Source organism: Podarcis pityusensis (assembly GCF_964106645.2).
Source record: "Podarcis pityusensis genome assembly, chromosome: 6".
In the NCBI taxonomy this organism is placed as follows: domain Eukaryota; kingdom Metazoa; phylum Chordata; class Lepidosauria; order Squamata; family Lacertidae; genus Podarcis; species Podarcis pityusensis.
In genome coordinates, this window is record NC_138030.1 from 50,711,306 (window position 1) to 50,730,332 (window position 19,027).

A 19,027-nucleotide genomic window follows, 5' to 3' on the forward strand; every position below is an offset into this window, starting at 1 on the left:
TGGCAGTGCAAGGCAGGGAGCATGTGAAACGGAGACTTACTGCAGCTCATTCTCATAATCCTAAAACTATGTTCAGGGCACAGTGGTGTAGCTAGTTGCTTGGGTGCCCGGGGTGTCGCTTGAGCCCTGTGCCTGGGCTGGGCCACCCATGGTGGCAGGGCCAGGGGCCCACTGGGCGGGGCAAGCCGGGGCAGAGCATGCTACGAGGAGCCTCCAAGGAGTCCGCCCACCGCATCCCCTTCAGCTGTAGGGTGGCTGAGGGGGAGGCAGCGGGCAGATGCACACCCTACACTGGCATTTTGGGCAGTGTGGAACATGCAGGCGCCTGAGCCACCATGTCACTTCCAGGAGAAACACATAGCTCGGGTGCGCTGCAGGCGCACCACAGTGTGGTGCCCAGTGCGCCCTGCCCGCCCCCGCCCCCAGCTACGCCTATGGTTCAGGGAAACCAGATTGGGCACCCCAGAAGTTGGGAGACTCGCATACCTCTCAATTGACTCACTTCCTCTTTACCTGGACTCAGCATCATAACTGCAACCCCACTGCAATAGTTCTCCCTCTTCCACACTCGTTCTTCACAAACATTCCTTCTCTCTCAAGCAAATATTATTTCTGGACAAATACAGTGTGAATCAGCCCCTTTTGTTTTGCAGGCCTAGGTTGTCAGGCTGCTGTTTAATGACCCTCGTGCTGTGTACTGTAGGCTGTTCATTAACCTCTAACCACAGATGGTGAGGAGCTGGCACTGAGCCACTGGGAACAGTTTGCCAGCGCTAACCAGGAGCTGCCAGTGACCTATACACAGGGATGACTATGCCTACCACAGGGAATAAAGGAGATGGAGAATTTGGTGTGACCATTTAAGGAATGCCTCCTCCTAATAGGGGTAGTGTCAGGGCCTAAGTGGACTTGTGCCTTTGCTTTTAAGGTGCAGGTTTTAAGAAATGAAAATAGCACCAGCTTAACAGAGTGGATAATTTTTTTAATTGCAGCAGGCTTGAAGAGGCTATTTAACCCTCTTCCTCACTTGCTGCAGCCCTGAGAAATTCCTTTCTCAGAAGCCACTATTTGCACCAGGCCTCTCCATTTCTGCTGCAATTCCAGAAACTCCCCCAGGCTAATGCAATCTGTGTTTCTAAAAATCTGCAATCCTGATAATCATCACCCACCCCATGATGCAATTTGCATTTTAAGAAACATTAAATGCCAATATGCTTTTAACATTAATCACATCCAAACCATACATTTAAAGCACATGACCATCCTGCAAGAATTTTGGGAACTAGATTCCTCCTCATAGATCCACAGTTCCCATGATTCTTTGGAGAAAGTAATGTGCTTTAAATGTAAGCTGGATGTGCTTTAAATGTATGGTGTGGATCTGCCAATCATACCTAGTTTGGCCCTTGGCATCTTAATATTATGCTATTGCAATGTATATAGCAGAGGTATTAAAACCATGACCCATGGGCTACATATGTTCTTTGTAGGCCAAGCCATACATTTGCATCACGTAAATGGATACCACACAAAATTATTCCCTACACATGCAGTGCTGGTGATGACAGGTGCAGCAGCTAAGGACCCAGGTGTGAAATGTTATTTTGATAGCCCTCTGAACTCTCCACCCAGGTAATGGAATCAAACAAATTGGTTATTAATTAGTAGAGGGGATTAAATAATGACTGCTGCCGTGAGTCACAAGAGAGTACACAGACACACAAGGAGTGTCATTCAGTAAACACACTTGTGGAAACTTAATGGTAATACACACGCATATACTTGAGTCATAGCAGAATCATGATCGTTTACCTGGGGTGCAATATACCGTATTTTTCGCTCTATAGGATGCACCTGACCATAGGACGCACCTTGTTTTAGAGGGGAGAACAAGAAAAAAAATTCTCCCCCTCTCTGCGCAGCGCCCCTTCAGCGAAGTGGCAGGAGAAACAGAGCCCCTTCCATTTCTCCTCCCGCTTAGCTGAAGGGTCGCTGCGCCTTAGCTGAAGGGGCACCTACCCTTCAGTGAAAGGAATCTGAAGCCTCCGGAGCGCAGCGGGAGCCCTATCTTTGAAGCCTGGAGAGCGAGAGGGGTCGGTGTCCAGATAGCCTCGGGTTCCTTTCGCTTGTGGGGCTTGTGGTGGGGAAAGCCGAGCTTCCCTCACCGCCAGCCCCGGGGAGCAGTGGGAAGGCTGCGCGAAGGCTGCGTGCAGCCTTCCCGCTGCTCCCAGAGCTTGTCGAGGCAGCGAGGGAAGCCCGGGTCCGTCCGTCCGTCCCCCCAGCCCCAGGGACCACACATTCACTCCATAAGACGCACAGACATTTCCCCGTAGATTTTAAGAGGGAAAAATGTGCGTCTTATGGAGTGAAAAATACGGTATGTGGAACTGGGAAAGAGACAAAGAGGATATGTTCCTTCCTCACTACCACATGAGAGCATTAATATTTTGGTTTCTGAGTCTCTGGTGCTATTCATCTTAAAGCATTATTTTGTTACGGTAATTACAAAAGCTGCCCCAACATTATAGGCATGTCCAGCAAGTTTACCATTGTGCGGTACTTCCCAAATATTTGAATTTGGACCCACCTATAGACATCATCTTCCCTCTGAGCCCTGCCTCCCCAACTTTTGGTAGGCAGCCATGTATTTAGTGTGTGATCACACAAAATCTTCACACACTAGTCACTGCTGCTGGGTGTAGGAATCTGATGACTGGGGCGCTAAATCAATTCTGGCATTAGAAGACAGCTAAAACAGACTTCCTCTTTAAGCCAGCCTCTGAAGGAGACAGAAGCGGGGAGGAGCTGCTGTGGCCAAATATATTTGGCCTGACATTGTGCAACTTCCATGATAACAGCAATTTTATTGACTGCAACCGTAAAGCTCTACTGCTGAGAAAGGAGAGCTTTGCCTGCTGCAGGCTCTTCTGCCTCCCTTGAGCTTCAAACCCATCCTTGAATCCACTCCTCGCAGTGTCCCATGCAACAGTCTGAGAATTATTTAAATGCTTTATATTTGGGAGAGGAGCTTTATTTATTTATTTAAATTTATACACTGCTTGATTGGGGGAAAAAATCCTCAAAGCAGTTTAAAAAAGATAAAATGGTAGAATTAAGAAAAAATGTACACCCTTACTTTAAAACATACAAAAGTTAAAATACTAAACGGATTAAAATTACCTTAGACTTTAGTCTAATTCCAGACATAGGCTAGATGCCTAAACCTAAAACATCCCCTATAGATGCTTACATAAGTTTAACTTATTAAGATGATCCTATCTAAGCATTCTTATGAAGAAGAAATCTTACTGAAGTTAAGGAGACTTAGTCCACAGTTTATACTCAGGACTGAGATGTAAAACTGCTGCTATTATATGTTCCTACATTGCCTTGGAAAACACTTATCCTCCACTTTTCCCCATTGTGGGTTCTTATACTCTAGGGCTATATAGTGCTGTTGATACATTGCTTTTCTGCACACAGCTGATGGAATTAAATGGGGTTCTATATGGCATCTAATAGAGTACTATTTCCTTATAAAACCCAGCAATGTCAGTCCTAACGGGCAAGTTCCTTCTAAATGTGCACTTTGATATGTCCCACTCCAGCAAAGTCTTACTTCTCCTTACTACTGCCTCTTTAATTAGTAGCTTCTCTATTTTCTCTTTCTTTTAAAGTGGCTTCTGCCCCTTTAATTAGCTGTTTCCAGAGTACAGTGGAGTAGCTTTAATCACTGGATATCTCTTTGCAGTCAGAGCAATTGCTTGTTTGTTTGTTTGTTTGTTTGTTTGTTTGTTTGTTTGTTTGTTTTACTAGGCACATTTTTGCAATTTCACTCTTAAAAATAAAATGAATTAGAACAATTATGCATATCTGCAAACAGGAAACCAGTCATTAATACACACACTCCATGGAGCAGGAGCTAACTAATTACAGCCAATCCAGGGATGCCATGGGCACAGAAGTGAAGGAACTAATTACAGGGGCACTAGCAGCTTTAAATGAAAGAGGCAAGGATGAAACTAGCACAAATCATTTATGAAAAAAGGCAGAAAAACAAGAGAAAACATTAGAATGTGGTAGGCTGGATTCTCTGTAAAATGGTGAGTGAATGAATGCTGTATTATTATGGGAAACACAGCTAATATGGAAGCAACAGCTGCACATGGCTCGGTTCAAGACTGCTATTTCACTTTTCTGCAGAAAGCCCCCAAATTAGCAGGGCCCAAAGATACATCCCAAATACATTTTTAAGGTTAAATTGTGAAAAGGCAATGCATTTTATAAATATGTGTTGTGGTTATTGTCGGTATCATTTCGTATCTCCTAATAACAATAGTAATGCTATCAGAACAAAATAAACAAGGCATTCATTTTAGAAGCAAATAAGCTTGTGCTTTTGACATGCATACCTAGTTCTTAGGATTGTTTAATTGTTCAGAACAATAGTCAAGCAGTTGTACAGAGGCAGAAAGCTGGCCAGAGATATGAGTGCTCCAGAGGCATAATCACTTGTGTGGTCGAGGGTGGGGGTTCCTCTCCTGCCTAAATGGTGTTCCTGTTTGGCTGGTTTGCTTGAGCAATTTGAAGCACATACAGGCGAAGGATGCCATTTCACTCATGGCGAGCCATTCCTAACTTATATTTGAGGTTGAAGAGGCTGGGTTTTGTTCATTCCAGCTGCAATGATTATATTATTCTTTGAAGTTGCAGACCTATCCCACTTACCTGGGAGGAAGCCTCACTGTAATCAATGGGACTTGATTCTGAGTAGGCATGTACTGTATAGGAAGTTCTTTTTAAAAAAAACCAACCCCAATACTTTCCCTTATTATTTTCCTCCTCAAGCTACATGTGTCCTTTTACCTTTTGCCATACATCACCCAGAGTCTGTGTGTGTTGCTGTCTTCTGAATTGTCTTCAGTTAGTATGTCTTCTCTTTAAAAGCAATTTCAAAACGTGCTGCAGCAGTAAAGGTCAAATTTATACACCATATCCTCACCTCTCCCAGTGCATATACAGTGGTACCTCAGGTTACATACGCTTCAGGTTACAGACTCCGCTAACCCAGAAATAGTGCTTCAGGTTAAGAACTTTGCTTCAGGATGAGAATAGAAATCGTGCTCCGGTGGCACGGCAGCAGCAGGAGGCCCCATTAGCTAAAGTGGTGCTTCAGGTTAAGAACAGTTTCAGGTTAAGAACAGACCTCCGGAACGAATTAAGTACTTAACCTGAGGTACCACTGTATTGCCCTATTCCAGATGAGCTGGCCTTAAGCCTTTCTATTTATGCTTGCTGAGAAAAAGCCCTGTTGGCAACACTTAAACTGGAATAAGTTACACCAGTGTAAAGGACAAAAAACAAACAAACCCCAGAGAATGGGCAGAGAATTGGAATGTTGGGGCTGGAAGGGATAGTGGGGCAAGAAAGTGAGTAGATAGAAGCCCCCCCCCCCGAAGTTTTCCCCACCCCAAACACACACTGAGGACACCTAGCCCAAGAGACCCCCAGAACCTGGAGCCAGCACTACACCAATTTGAAACAAGCTGTTGAACTAGAATTTTATTCAGCAAGTCTGCGCTTGGGCTTTTATGATCGAGATGCAGCAGTAAGTCCCTGTTTGTCGGCATTGCACTACTGATTCATATTCAGAGTATAATTAGCCGCTCTCTCATACACACCCCTACACACACATAGTGTCTGGGACAGTTTTTGGCAAATGGACTCTGTTTTCCCTTCAAGGTCTGGCAAGTTCCCATTTAAAGAAGGAATCCTGAATTCCTTTTCCCTCTGATATTTAAGCAGGAATTAATGCTGAGAGGAGAGGCGGACCTGGAAAGGGTGATATTGTAGAGTAAATAGCTAGAATCAACATTTTGGCCCAATAAACAATAAGTCTAAGGCTGTGTACACACTATACCTCTAAAATACAATTGAAGCACATTTATGCCTTCAATGAATTCTGGGCACTGTAGTTTGTTAAAGGGTGTTGGGAAAATGCAACTCTGTGAGGGGTAGACTACAGTGCCCAGAATTATTTTGAAGAAAATAATGTGCTTTAAAGGCAATGCTCCCCCTCCAATAATGTTTAGGGGTACTCTCATTTTCCTACTCATACTGAAATACTGCCCCTCAATGAGGCCAAACTTAGATTCACAAAATGTTTAGGGGTATGCGTACCCCTGTGTACCCCCAGAAAAAAGCACTGTTTAAAGGTATAATGTGGATACAACCTAAAACACATTGAGAATGTTAAGTTGTGGGTGAACATATCAGACGACACAGCGATTCTTCAAACAGCTCTTGTTTATTCACAGGCCAGGACAGAACTGAACTTAAGGGTTCAGTCAGCCTGCTTATATAGAGCTCCAGTACAACGTTACTGTAACAACTTTCTAAAACTATCCAATCACTGAATGTCACTTTCGATCCCTTATTTGCATAACTATCTACAGTATCTCCCTGCTGGCCCAGGGTGAGAACTTCAGTACATAACAGAGAAGGTTTAGATGCTGAATGGTATATGGAGCCCACGGGAGAAATGATGCTGGGTGACTTGAGGAAAGGGGCTAATCAAGAGGAGATAGCTGCCAACCTGTACTTCTACAGCACAGCTCCAAGTCACAGCCTCTCTGGAGGTCTATCTCAGATGTAGGGGTTGTCTGTAACATATCACTTTTATTGACCTAGGTAAAGGCAGCTCTGTTTCAAGAAGCACGCAAGTGCACAGAGTGGACTTCAGCAGGAAGCTTCTAACTGTCTTTGTTTATTGATGCACACAGTGTATTTATACTATAGACAGAGCCTGGGTTACTCCCAAATTGGAGAAGTTGTGTACAGGAGATGTGGGGCGTGGGGGGGGGGGCTTACCAAAGGGTATTGTGGAGGACAGAGAAAGGAGTTAAGGGTTGAAAACTAACAAAAACCACTGTGCAAAGGCAAAAGGGCTCCTGCATACACAGAAGTGACCCAGCTGGAGAGAGTGTCCCCTGGGAGCTTGCACTGAATTTGGATTGAAGATAAAAAGAGGCTTTCAAATAATCCAAAGTGTGACATTCTAAAATAGCTTCCCTAGCAAAGTTGTGAGAACAAAGGTTCTAATTCATTTGAAAACTCAGCAGGGTGTATTTGAAAAATATTCCATGTGAGGTCTATCTGATGCTTCCACATTTTTTCCTGGTGCTTTCTTATTTACTCCCTGAAGTTTTAAAATATACACCCCTGCCATACATGTCTGCGAATTGTAGAACTCACAACCAGCATAGCTGAAGCACCCAGCTTATGAACAATCAGCTTTTGGATGCGGTTTGACAGATCACAGGATTACTCCAAGTGATGTTTAAAAATAAAAACCTGCAGGAGTAAAATGGACTAATTTGGACTATTATTAACATTATTATAGTGATTAATTTCATTTAAGAATTGCTTCCTATGAGGCATATAAAATATAAAATAGAATAGCAGCCATATATAAAACAGTTAAAACAATTGTATATATAAAAACCATTTAAATAAAACAATTATAAATATACAAAACCAGTTTAATACAGCAAGAGAACATACATAAAATCAATTCAAATTCAAGACAGATACCCAGTGCTTTTTATCCTGGGGGTACGTAAGGGTACGCATACTCCTAAACATTTTGTGAATCTTCATACTTTTGTCCATTTACTGTATTTATTTCCCCCGATTTGAACTATAATGGTGATTTTCTTGAGTCAAAATGAGAGTACCCCTAAAGATTTTTGTAGAAAAAAAGCACTTAGTGGGGATGAATATTTTAGAAGGCTTGTTGAAGGAGGAATTTGAAGCTACATGTTCACAGAAGCGCATCTCTCTCTGTTAAAAATAAGAGCACACAGAAGGACACTTCTCCCACCCCCTTCCCCACAGAGAGGGTAGCGCCAATGTATTTTGTGGGGGTGGGTGTTGGCTGGATTACACCTAGCATTAGTAAAACATGGATCGCAGGTGGGGGGGGGACCTCAGGCTTGGGGCTGAATGCAGGATTCTCCTCAAGCCAAAGCTCCTCCTCAGCCACACCCCCATTCTCCAGGCCACACCCCTCACTGGTGCTGCTTTGTAACCTCTTTGAGGGTTTGCCTGGCTGGAATGTGCGTTCGAAGTCTCTTCATGCCTCTTACTTCTCTGGATGGAGACTAGCGAGGGGTGTGTGTGTGTGTGTATAAAAACAAGCCTAGTGTACAAAGCTAAAATTTACATTAATTGCCCCACCCACTTTTGCCTCTGGCCTCTGTCACCATGTGGTCCCTGGAAGGTTGCCTATAAGGGAATGAGGCCCTCAGCTGAACATGGTTTGCCACCCTGACTTAACACTAAGTGTGCACTTTAAATTTGTTTTAATATATACAGTATACAGTTATGCTCTTTGGTTCAGGAGAACACCAGAAACTTATTAACATGGCCAGAAAAGAAATGAAAGCATTGAGGCAGTAGTGGGTGTGGAAAGGAGAAGAGCAGAAATTGATGGTTGATCCTCCCACCCCAAAACACCAAAGCAAATTTTCTGTAACCCCCGAGCACAGCAATTTGGAGCCCAATTTCCTCAACTTTTTGGATTATCTCCATATTGGACAAAGTCAAATTTACAGGGGAAAGCATAGATTTTTGTGTTATTTGACTGCACAAATTAAGCAACCACACAGTAAATTCTGTGTGGACAAGCCCTTAGTCTCTCAATACTTACACATGCTACTGAGAGAGAAAGACAGGACAAATACATCCACTCTCCACCCCAACAATGAGATGTGATTGCATATGTGAATACATTTTGGCAAAAGTTACGTCTGCTCAGCAAAGGATGCATCCCACAGTTCAGCATGTGAGAGTCTGTGTTCTGGCAGAGGGAATGTGATCGCCAGCAATGGTTCTTTCTTGTGGTGAGTGCTGCTCTCTTCTGGTGAGGGTGCATACATGCACTGTTTGTCTCTATTTGCATAAAATTGTCCAGGAAGTTATTGTGATTTTTCTATCTCTGCATTTTCTTTCTCTAGGCAGGAAGGAAAAGATTCGGCTGAAAGCTTACTGAGCATGTAACCTGACACAGAATGTTCCCTGGATAGTGTGGTACCTGCAATGAGCATGTGGGTCTGTCTGTCTGTCTTCTGTCTATCCGTCATGGGTACAGTGAAGACGTATGAACAAAGGGAAATAATTATTGTGCATCAGATTGTTTTTACTCATATGTACAACCAAATACCATTTGTGGTAAGCAAATGCTACTTTCAGTATTGATATCAACATATGGAACCAACATTGATAGGGTAGCCATCATAGGAGCCAACTCCTAGGGGCTGAGGTCTCTTTGCGCCCCCCTAAAACATTTCAGGGTCTCCCTGCCAAGTTGATGGGCATTGCCATTCAAATGGTGTGTGTGTCTCATGTCTTGTGATCAATTATGTGGGGCAGGGCTTACCCGGACCCCCCTATTTTATTCAAGTTGACACTCCTGGTGGCTATGTGTCCTATTTTACAGAGGATGCTCCTCTATTTCCCACCCTGCACTTTTAATTACACCTGGAAAAGAACTGCCAGTCAGTAAAGTTGTAATAAAATCAGAGTGACATGATACTCCATAAAACTGACTCTGGTAAAAAGCCTCATAACTTCAGTTTGAACCAGCTGCATTTTTTGGATGCTTTTGAAAGCACCCCTATATAGAACACATTGACATCTCAGTGTAACTAAGGGATGTGTTACCCTGACTAGTTTTGCTTTCTTCAGAAATCAGTGCAACTGGTATGATAACCGCTGGGCAAAAATAGTCCTGGCTACAATAGCCATTCAGTAACCTAAAGCACTGGATCCAGGAGTACCCAATTGCAGAAGTTGGCTGCAAATTACTGCATAGACTCTGTGAGGAGTCTGCCCTCCTCCCCTCTAGCAGTTAACCACTGTCTCTTCAAATTATTGCAGAGATTTTCCAGGGGGTCTGTCCTCCTCCCTTGGATTTTTTTCCTCCTTTGGTGGACTACAGCTCCCTTCACATTCTTTGCCTTTAACACAGATACTGGGGAATAAATTGTTTTGTCTGTTCAAATCAGACTGGATGAGTTTGATTTGTAGCTATTCTATGGAAATGCCACTTGTGGGAATAAATATTGTACTAAAATTACTAACTTTTTTAAAAAAGGAAAACCGTTATGGCGATCATCCAGTTTAAGAATTTATGCAGTGTGCGTTAAGGGGAGAACGGAAAACGTGCTGTAAGATGTTACAGGCGCAGTAGCATTCCCTGCTTTTACCTATAAAGTGTAGCTTCAACTTACAGGCAGCCTTACTTTTTAGTAGCGATGCTCTGACATCGACTGAGGGGCGTTGACTCTGTTTGCCACGGCCCTTGTATAGTGAAAAACGCATCAGAAGAATTTGACGCAAACAAAGCAATCGCCATCCGCATTCTACTTTAGTGATATTAGTTTTACGCCTACTCTCCACCCTGTACTTTATCGTCAAAATTTTAGAAAGTTTTTTCCACTTCAAGCGGGGAAACGGAACCAGCAACTTGGAACTCTTGACGCTAGCCGAGCCACAATTGGTGTTGCACGTTCGGACCCAAGTGGGAAACGATTCTCGGATTAAACGGGGACCGGAAGTAGTATTGGGATTCCCGTATCGGCGCTGCACAACCGGTGTCCGCTGCTGCTGGTTTAGGGTTGGTAGCTTGTGAAAGGAAAGTGTGAGGTACGGGGGAAGGGAAATGGGAATGTGCGTGGGGGATAAGCTGGGAGTTGGGAATGTGTAAGAAACCGTGAAGAGCGGGAAACTTGAGGCGCGCGGAGTTGGTAACGTGGGTTGGGGAGCCTGGGGCCATTTGAGCGGGCTGCAGCGTATGTGGAGGAGAGCTGGGGGTGTATCTTTCATTAGTATCCGGTGTCTTTTCCCTTGGGGCTCCGGAACTCCAGAGCTACCATAGGAAAAAGTCCACGCCAAAACATCATGAAAAACATACATTTGTCGAAATGTAACGCTATCTCAATACTATTCCAGAAATATTGTTCCATTCATAATGCAACAATTGAGGCCGCAAATTGAACTCCCGAATTCCAACTAAGGCTGCCATCCTAGCCCCACACGCTTGGGAGTAACCTCCATAGAGTTTAGGAGGACTTCTGTCTGAGTAGACATACAGTGGTACCTCGGGTTACATACGCTTCAGGTTACATACGCTTCAGGTTACAGACTCCGCTAACCCAGAAATATTACCTCAGGTTAAGAACTTTGCTTCAGGATGAGAACAGAAATTGTTCTCCGGCGGCGCGGCGGCAGCAGGAGGCCCCATTAGCTAAAGTGGTGCTTCAGGTTAAGAACAGTTTCAGGTTAAGAACGGACCTCCAGAACGAATTAAGTACTTAACCTGAAACTGTAGTTAGGATTGCACTTGACATTCTTATCAGGGAGCAGCGGGGCGATCTAAACTGCAGCCAGGCAGTAGTGGGAGAGGGCAGATGGGCAGAGACACTGCCTCCTCTGCAGCCCCGTTGTTCACAGTGGCTTGGGCAGAAGGCAAGAGGGCAGGCAGAAACCTGCTCTGGGAACTGCTATAGCTTTCAGGTCCGATGTCATCAAGTGACTGCAGGAGTGGACAAAGCAGCAAATAAAGTCTGTGTTATTGTGTGGGATATCTTTAGGCTCGTTTTTAATAACAGGGATTAAGGTTTGTGCACGTATATTTCAGTGGCCCACTTTGCACATCTCATTATACCATAGTTTACAACAAATAATGGTTTAATGTGAATGAGCAGCATCCTGGTGCAAATGGATCAAAATTTCCCACAGCACTCTTCCCCCATTCCTACCAGTGCTGTGCTGTGGATATGGCTCTACACAAAGCATGAGTGTACCTAAGATTTGTTGTGGTCACCCACTCATGTTTCATTTGGAGAGGAACAAGCCACGAGCCCAGGTTTGGATCACATAACTAGCCAGACCCTGACTTGTTTTGTCTGCAGTGCAGCAGGAACAGAGTAGGAATTCTGTGAGAATGTTTGAGCACTTGTCATGGATGTAGCCAGGATTTTTGTGGTGGGGGCAGGCCTCAGCTATGTATTTTTATTGATTTTTATTGATTTAGAGGGGGGAGCTGCCCCCCTTGGTTACGCCCGTGGCACTTGTTCATTTTAAACTATAGTTTGTTTTAAACCATGGTTTAATGTGACATGCAAACCAGGCCAGTATCTGCTTCCTAATGCTTGTCTACCTCCATATTTCAGAATAGTTGTTTATATAAACAGAATTTTATAAACAGAATTGTTTTGTTATGGTTTCTTATTCAACTTCTTTTTCTATTTTATGTCGTGTCTGGGCCTGGATACCATTATATATTGGACAGTGGATGCAAAGGAGCTCTTTTATTTAATCAAGTTTTATTTAATCAAGCTAATCAAGTTTGACACCAGGCATGTGTGTAATCTACTAAAATTTCTAAATTTGGTTTGGCTAGATTACATAGATGTGATTATGTTTATTTTTTTCCTGCTTCAGAGATTCAGGTTTTCAAATACAGTGGTGCCCCGCAAGACGAATGCCTCGCAAGACGGAAAACCCGCTAGACGAAAGGGTTTTCCGTTTTTCGATGCGCTTCGCAGGACGAATTTCCCTATGGGCTTGCTTCGCAAGACGAAAATGTCTTGCGAGTCTTGAGATTTTTTCCCGCTTTCCCCCCCTTTTTCTAAGCCGCTAAGCCGCTAATAGCCTTTTAGCAGCTAAGCCGCTAAGCCTTTAATAGCTGCTAAACCGCTAATAGCGCTAAGCCGCTAATAGGGTTGCTTCGCAAGACGAAAAAACCGCTAGACGAAGACACTCGCGGAACGGATTAATTTCATCTTGCGAGGCACCACTGTAATTTGTCTGCTGCTTTTGACATAGACTGTTAGGAGGGAATGGCAAGAAGATTGATTTGTATATAGACTTGTAGTGATGGTGATAGCGAGGAGCAACCATAGTAGACACAGACACATAGCTGACACGAAACGCCCATCCCCTACGGGAAGTCTAGAAACCATGTTCTAGGATTCTAAGTCTTTATCAGATGCTGCCTGTGCTTTTCACATAATATAACATAACATAAATATCAGGTTCTGCAGTGTGGTGGAAAACACACGGGTGCATGGAATAAACAAAGCTCTGGTCATTAGTCCCATGGGTATAGAAGTTTCATGTGCCTGCCAAGACTGTTGCAGGTGCTTGTATTTTCGGTAAGTTAACTGTATGGAGAAGAGAAAATTAATTCCTAAGTAAGTAACAAGCAGTCTGTTGTATGTAGAGGGAGTCAACAAATTTTGCAGCTAATTTTCTGAAGGCTAGTCTGTATCCTTTTGGTATTCACTTAATTTTAAATTATGCCTTGATTTTTATTTCAGGTGACAAAATGACTACAGGAGCTGATGTCCGGGATATATTGGAACTGGGGGGCACAGAATCTGAGAACATAGGAACTATTAATAAAAAAGATATCATCAATTCTGATAAGGTACAAAAGGGGTGAAGAAAGGGGATAGGAGGAGGAGAAGCTTTGTGCTTGTAATTCTAAGTTATGTGCATGCAACATGATCTTCTTTTGGATCTTGCCAGCATGATTGCTGCATACAGCAATATTGTTTACCCTACTCTTGAACAAGTTGTGAGGCTACATTCCTCTTAAAAAATAGAAATAAAAGATCAGATTCTTTTTCTTTTTTTGAAATATGAAATATAACACATTTTTCAGCACCCTCATTCTGTGCTGTCCCTATAGTTCTGCATTTGAGTGTCTAAAGAAATTAATATCTCTGTACCTGCTGGTGAAAGCAATGTGCTATCACTTATTTCAATTTTGTTTCATCTATATACAGCATAAAGCTGGGATGCATAATTTGAATGTCCTTTTTGGGCATAAGGAAAATAGCAATCCATTCTACTTTTGTTAATGATATTTACATTTACATTCTTTACACTAGGATTTGCAGGGTCTCAGGAAACCTCTCAGGCTATATTCACTGAAGGGCTCCTCTCTCTTGCTTTTTGCTGCTTCCTGTTTATATTTGCAGCATTGTTTAGATTGTTGAGTATAAATGAGAATCACACCTGCAGCAGAATGACAGAAATGTGGAGGGATGGGAGAATTAGGGAAAGTTGGTTTGTCTGCGGAACTTTGGGAGGTCTGGTTGACACTGCAGGTATTGTCTGTCATCAAATAGAAATTCTGCTACCCTCTTAATCCCCACCTCCAGAATGTTCCTGCATTTTGAGAACTATGAGTAAAGTAGGATGTGAAGACTTTGCAGGAAAGCAAAATATAAACAACATCCTCTTGCTGCTCATATGTTTTTGTACTGAGAGTTTAAGCTTGACTAAAGTTAGATCAATAAAGCTGGATTGTGATGTTTTGAGGCATTGCATAGGAGAGAACAGATGCAATCTGTCAGATGTAAAAATCAGAATAAACAGAGACTGATGTTTATACTCCCACATAATTTTGGTGTTAAGGTTGCACAGCCTTTGATAAAAACCTTATTTTTCAGAAAAAATCCAAGAAGTCATCGGAGACCCTCACATTTAAGAGACCAGAAGGAATGCACCGGGAGGTCTATGCACTACTGTACTCTGATAAAAAGTAAGTTTTGTTACCTGGATAGTTGGTGTTTTCCTTAAACCAGCCTCTCATCTCCTAGGTATTTGACAGATGAAAGCCTTGACAAGTCTGTTCTTGAAAATTTACTTTCTCCAGCTTTCGATAGTGTTTTTACCTTTAGCCCCTTCCTAGTATCTATGACTTGCTCTACTGGAAGTGCTGTTTCAACATTTTTGATCTCCATAAGCTAAATGTGTGAAGCCCTTTTGATATGTAAAAATTTCAGATGTTGAGGGCATGGAACTCTCCTTTTAAAAAGAATGTTGGGAAATACTGAACTATTTACTGTCTGGAAGAGCTATAGTTTTTGATTCTGAATTTTCATTTTGGGTTCATGAACCTTAGACAATGGAAAGTTCACATGAATTGTAACAGATTTCTCAACTCTCACATTCTGTTTTGTTCCTTGAATTTATCTGTATTTTCAAACGTTCATCTGTTTGTGGTAGATGATGAAGGAGAATCAGAAGCAAGTAAAGGGCAAGAGATGTCAGAGGCTGAATTGTAAGAAGGCCGTGCTATTATGCCTTGCCTAAATAATGTTTTAGGAGCACTATGCTTCGTGGATTCCTAGATTGAATGAAAAAAGCAGATTTTCTGTATACTGCAGTATTTGAAAGTGCATAACAGGAAACTATGGTATTCCATTATGAGAATGTGCTGTGATTAGCCTTTAGCTTGTATTTAACTTCTAAGAGGTCTCTTCCTTGCTATCAGAAAAATGACACCTTAGAGGTGATTATAAGACCTACTTTTTGGTTTTTGGTTGGCTTTCTCATTTTCTATAGAGGAACTGAACATATGGGGATAAATGGTCACTAGAGCTAACCTTGCTGCCCAGTGAGCCCTTAATGAGCCCACCAGCTCCGTCTTTTATAGCTTCAAGCAAAGAGGCATCCTATTCCTGAAACATACTTGTTCTTGGGATCTGTCCTAGGAGATCTTTGGGCATGCTCTTTTTTTAAGGTCTGACAGTTCCATTTGTCCTTTTTTTACACTTCATGCCAGTGACCATGAACAGCAACTTGAGGAAGTGGAAAACCAGGCTCTGTGTCAGCAGCAGCTGCAAGCAGAGCTGCTATTAGCCAATGCACATCCAGGCTAAATAACGGGGGGGGGGGGGGGGCTGATTGCAGACTCTGTACCTCACTGGCCTATGTTCACGTAAGAGACTAATAAATTGTGACCCTCTTTGGTCTGTGGAGCTTTGGGTTGTGTGCTGAGTGTGTAAGATCAGTCTACAGTATACAGAATTGTCCTAGATTTACACTGATCTTTAAGCAGTCCTCAGAGATCATAGAAGGGGATTAAATATGCAAAATGAGCCTCATGCAGACAGTAGGTTCCATTAATTTGTACCTTGTCTTTGTTTCAGGGATGCACCTCCCCTTCTTCCAAGTGACACAACACAGGGCTACCGCACAGTTAAGGCAAAGCTGGGATCTAAGAAAGTGCGGCCTTGGAAGTGGATGCCTTTCACCAACCCTGCTAGGAAGGATGGAGCAATGTTTTACCACTGGAGGAGGGCAGCAGAAGAGGGCAAGGATTACCCTTTCGCCAGATTCAACAAAGTATGGAGGCTTGATCAGAGCTTGTATTAAGTATGAAGGCTTGAACAGGGTTTGTGAAATGGGAGTGAGTGGATAAATTTGTGCCAAAATATCTCAAAGGACATCTCCAAATACCCTCTTTCTTTCACTTGCTATCTCTAGGGTTAATTCCCATACCAACTTCAGAAGTGTAAGACTGATTCTGGTATCACAGGACATTAAACTCTGTAGTATTCTTTAATTTTTTTAAATACTTGAGTCCTGTGGGGTGTTTGCACTGTTGCTACTTATCAGTGTCCACACTGAAAGTTCTGATTTGGAAGGCATCTAAGTAATATTGGGTTGGGTAGTGCCTTAAAGCCACAAGTTAAAGTTAGCATGAAAAAGTCACAAAAAGTTAGCAACTTTTCTCTTAGGAGCGTGCAGGTGTGAACACACACACAAACACACAAAATTATGTGAGGTCAGATTGGACCAGGAGCATTGCAAACTTTATTATACTGTGACATCTGAAACTGAAATTCTTTCCAGTAGAGTTGGCACCCTTAGGGTAGGGTTGAACATTTGTTAGATGCCCAAACAAACTTTGCACTTCTGCTTTTTATGCTTCTGATGTAGTGCCCCGAGTGGAGGTTGTGTTAGGAGAGAGGCACATTCCTCAGATGTGATTCTCACGTGTACATCTTCCCCCTGTGTTATGTTGAAAGCAGAAAAAGTAGATTATCAACTGGGAACACATCTGTGGCTGTTCATATCTTTAAGGAGATAGCATTGAGTAAAGGTGCAATTGCCCCAAGATTGAGGGGGCCCGCCACGTGTGACATCACACATGTAACGCATGTGCAATGTTGCATCATCTGGAGGAGTGCTCTGAAGGAACCGGCCACTAAAGCTGCGCCACGTTCGGCTGTGTGCTTAGCCTCCTCTGTCCCTTAAACATTGGAATAACAGATAAAACTAATGGAAGGAACTAGCGGCCCCCACTGTATCATTTGGGTGGCAGCAAAGATGGGATGTGGGAAATAAAGCTTACATTTTGAAGATACATTTGACTTGTGATTGGGGCATAGAAGTGGGCAACTGGATTTCTTTCCTGTGAAATCATGGGTTTGTTTTACCTCAAAGTAATCCTGCTCGATGAAACAATCCTGCATGAGGGGGAGTATGTTGTGCAAGCCGTCTCATTCAGTCTGCTCTTTCCTTCTGCAGACAGTGCAAATTCCAATTTACTCAGAACAGGAGTATCAGATGTACCTTCATGATGATGCTTGGACCAAAGCTGAAACAGACCACCTCTTTGACTTATCCAGACGGTTCGATCTTCGCTTTGTGGTCATTCATGACCGTTATGACCACCAGCAGTTCAAAGTAAGTGCCTGTCAGCTAATACCGTCTACAGTGAAGTTGCCATGGTGCAGTTTGTTGAATAAAACTTATTTCCAGTTTAAGGATCTGCAGACATGGACTATGCAGTGTGCTGGTTAAAATAATACATGCCTGTTAAGGGTTCCTGAATTCTCTTCCTGAAGTTTTGTGTGAAACATTATAAGCACCAGCTGCACTGGGTAAGAGACTTACAAAAGCAAGGAAAAAATGGGTTGTTAAGTTCTGAGAGGCATCTCAACAGTGTTTATTTGGAGGTGAGATAGCTAGGACAGAATAGGGATTCTGTTGGTGTACTACCCACCCTGTCACTCAACAGTCTCATTTCTAGCAGGAGTAGTCTTGGTGTTGGAGTCCTCTCAACTTGTTGTGCTGGAGAACTTCAACATTTGTGCTGATGCCTTGTCAGGACTGGCTCAGGTTTTCATGGCTGCCATGACAACCATGAATCTGTCCTAAGTAATATCTGGCCCTACCCATGCTGCAGGGCACATTCTGGACTTGGTTTTCTGTGCTGGATTGGATTATGGTGATCTTAGCATGGAGGAACTTTCTGTTAGTTCCACTGTCATGGTCAGATCACTCCTTGGTGGGGTTTAGACTCGCTGAAGCTCATAACCTTAGTGGGTGTGTGGGTGTGATTAAGATGTTCCACCCTAGAAAGCAAGGTATCTGGAGTGTGTGTTGGCATCTCAGATCATGGATGAGACAGATTATCTAGATCTATTTCAATCTGGTTTCAGGCCTGGTTATGGGAGCGAGATGGCTTTGGTTGCCTTGGTGGATGACATGCCAGGAATTGGACAGGGGGAGTGTGTCCCTTTTGGTTCTGCTGGACTTTTCAGTGGCTTTCAATACCAACTTGGGATGCCTTGTTGGAATGCAGCTTGGAGCCACTGTTTTACAATGGCTTTGTTTCTTCTTGGAGGGGTGAACCTAGAAGGGGGAGCTGGAGGACTCCTGTTTGACACATTGGCTGTTGACCTTTGGGGTCTCTCAAGGTTGTGTTTTGTCCCCCATGCTCTTTAACATTTACATGAAACTGCTGGGAGAGGTTGTCTGGAGCGTTGAAGTTCAGTGTCACCAGTATGCTGTTGACACCCTGCTCTATTTCTCCTTTCCACCTAAATTCAAGGAAGTTGTCTTGATTCTAAACCAGTGTCTGTCATCAGTGATGGACTGGATGAGGGCGAACAAATAGAAACTTAATCCACACAAAACAGAGGTGCTCCTGGTCAGTCAAAAGGCTGTGCTGGATAGAGTTGTACTCTCCCTGTAGACACATGTTTGCAGTTTGGGTGTGCTCCTTTATTCAGCCCTGGGCCCTCTCTTTGGGAGCCTCTCTTATTCCAGCAAAGGAACAATCAGCAACCCACTTTAAGCTCCCAGTAGCTCCTTTGAATCCCCACCCTTACTTGCCCAAAACCTGACGTCATGTGCAAGGAGAAGAACTAAGTTG

General features: G+C 43.2%; 1 protein-coding gene across 2 annotated transcripts in view; it reads left to right on the forward strand.

Annotated features, from left to right (window-relative positions):
• Positions 1–10,507: 10,507 nt before the first annotated feature.
• DMAP1 (DNA methyltransferase 1 associated protein 1) overlaps positions 10,508–19,027 on the forward strand; it is a 38,124-nt gene continuing 29,604 nt past the window's right edge. The window contains exons 1-5 of one of the 2 annotated variants that reach the window (XM_081009475.1): positions 10,508–10,702; positions 13,386–13,495; positions 14,526–14,617; positions 16,011–16,206; positions 17,395–17,553. In XM_081009475.1, the coding sequence (XP_080865601.1) occupies positions 13,394–13,495; positions 14,526–14,617; positions 16,011–16,206; positions 17,395–17,553 (549 nt within the window). In that variant the 5' untranslated portion in view covers positions 10,508–10,702; positions 13,386–13,393. Of the gene's footprint in view, positions 10,708–13,385; positions 13,496–14,525; positions 14,618–16,010; positions 16,207–17,394; positions 17,554–19,027 lie in introns of both variants that reach the window. The other variant, XM_081009474.1, reaches the window with a different exon arrangement.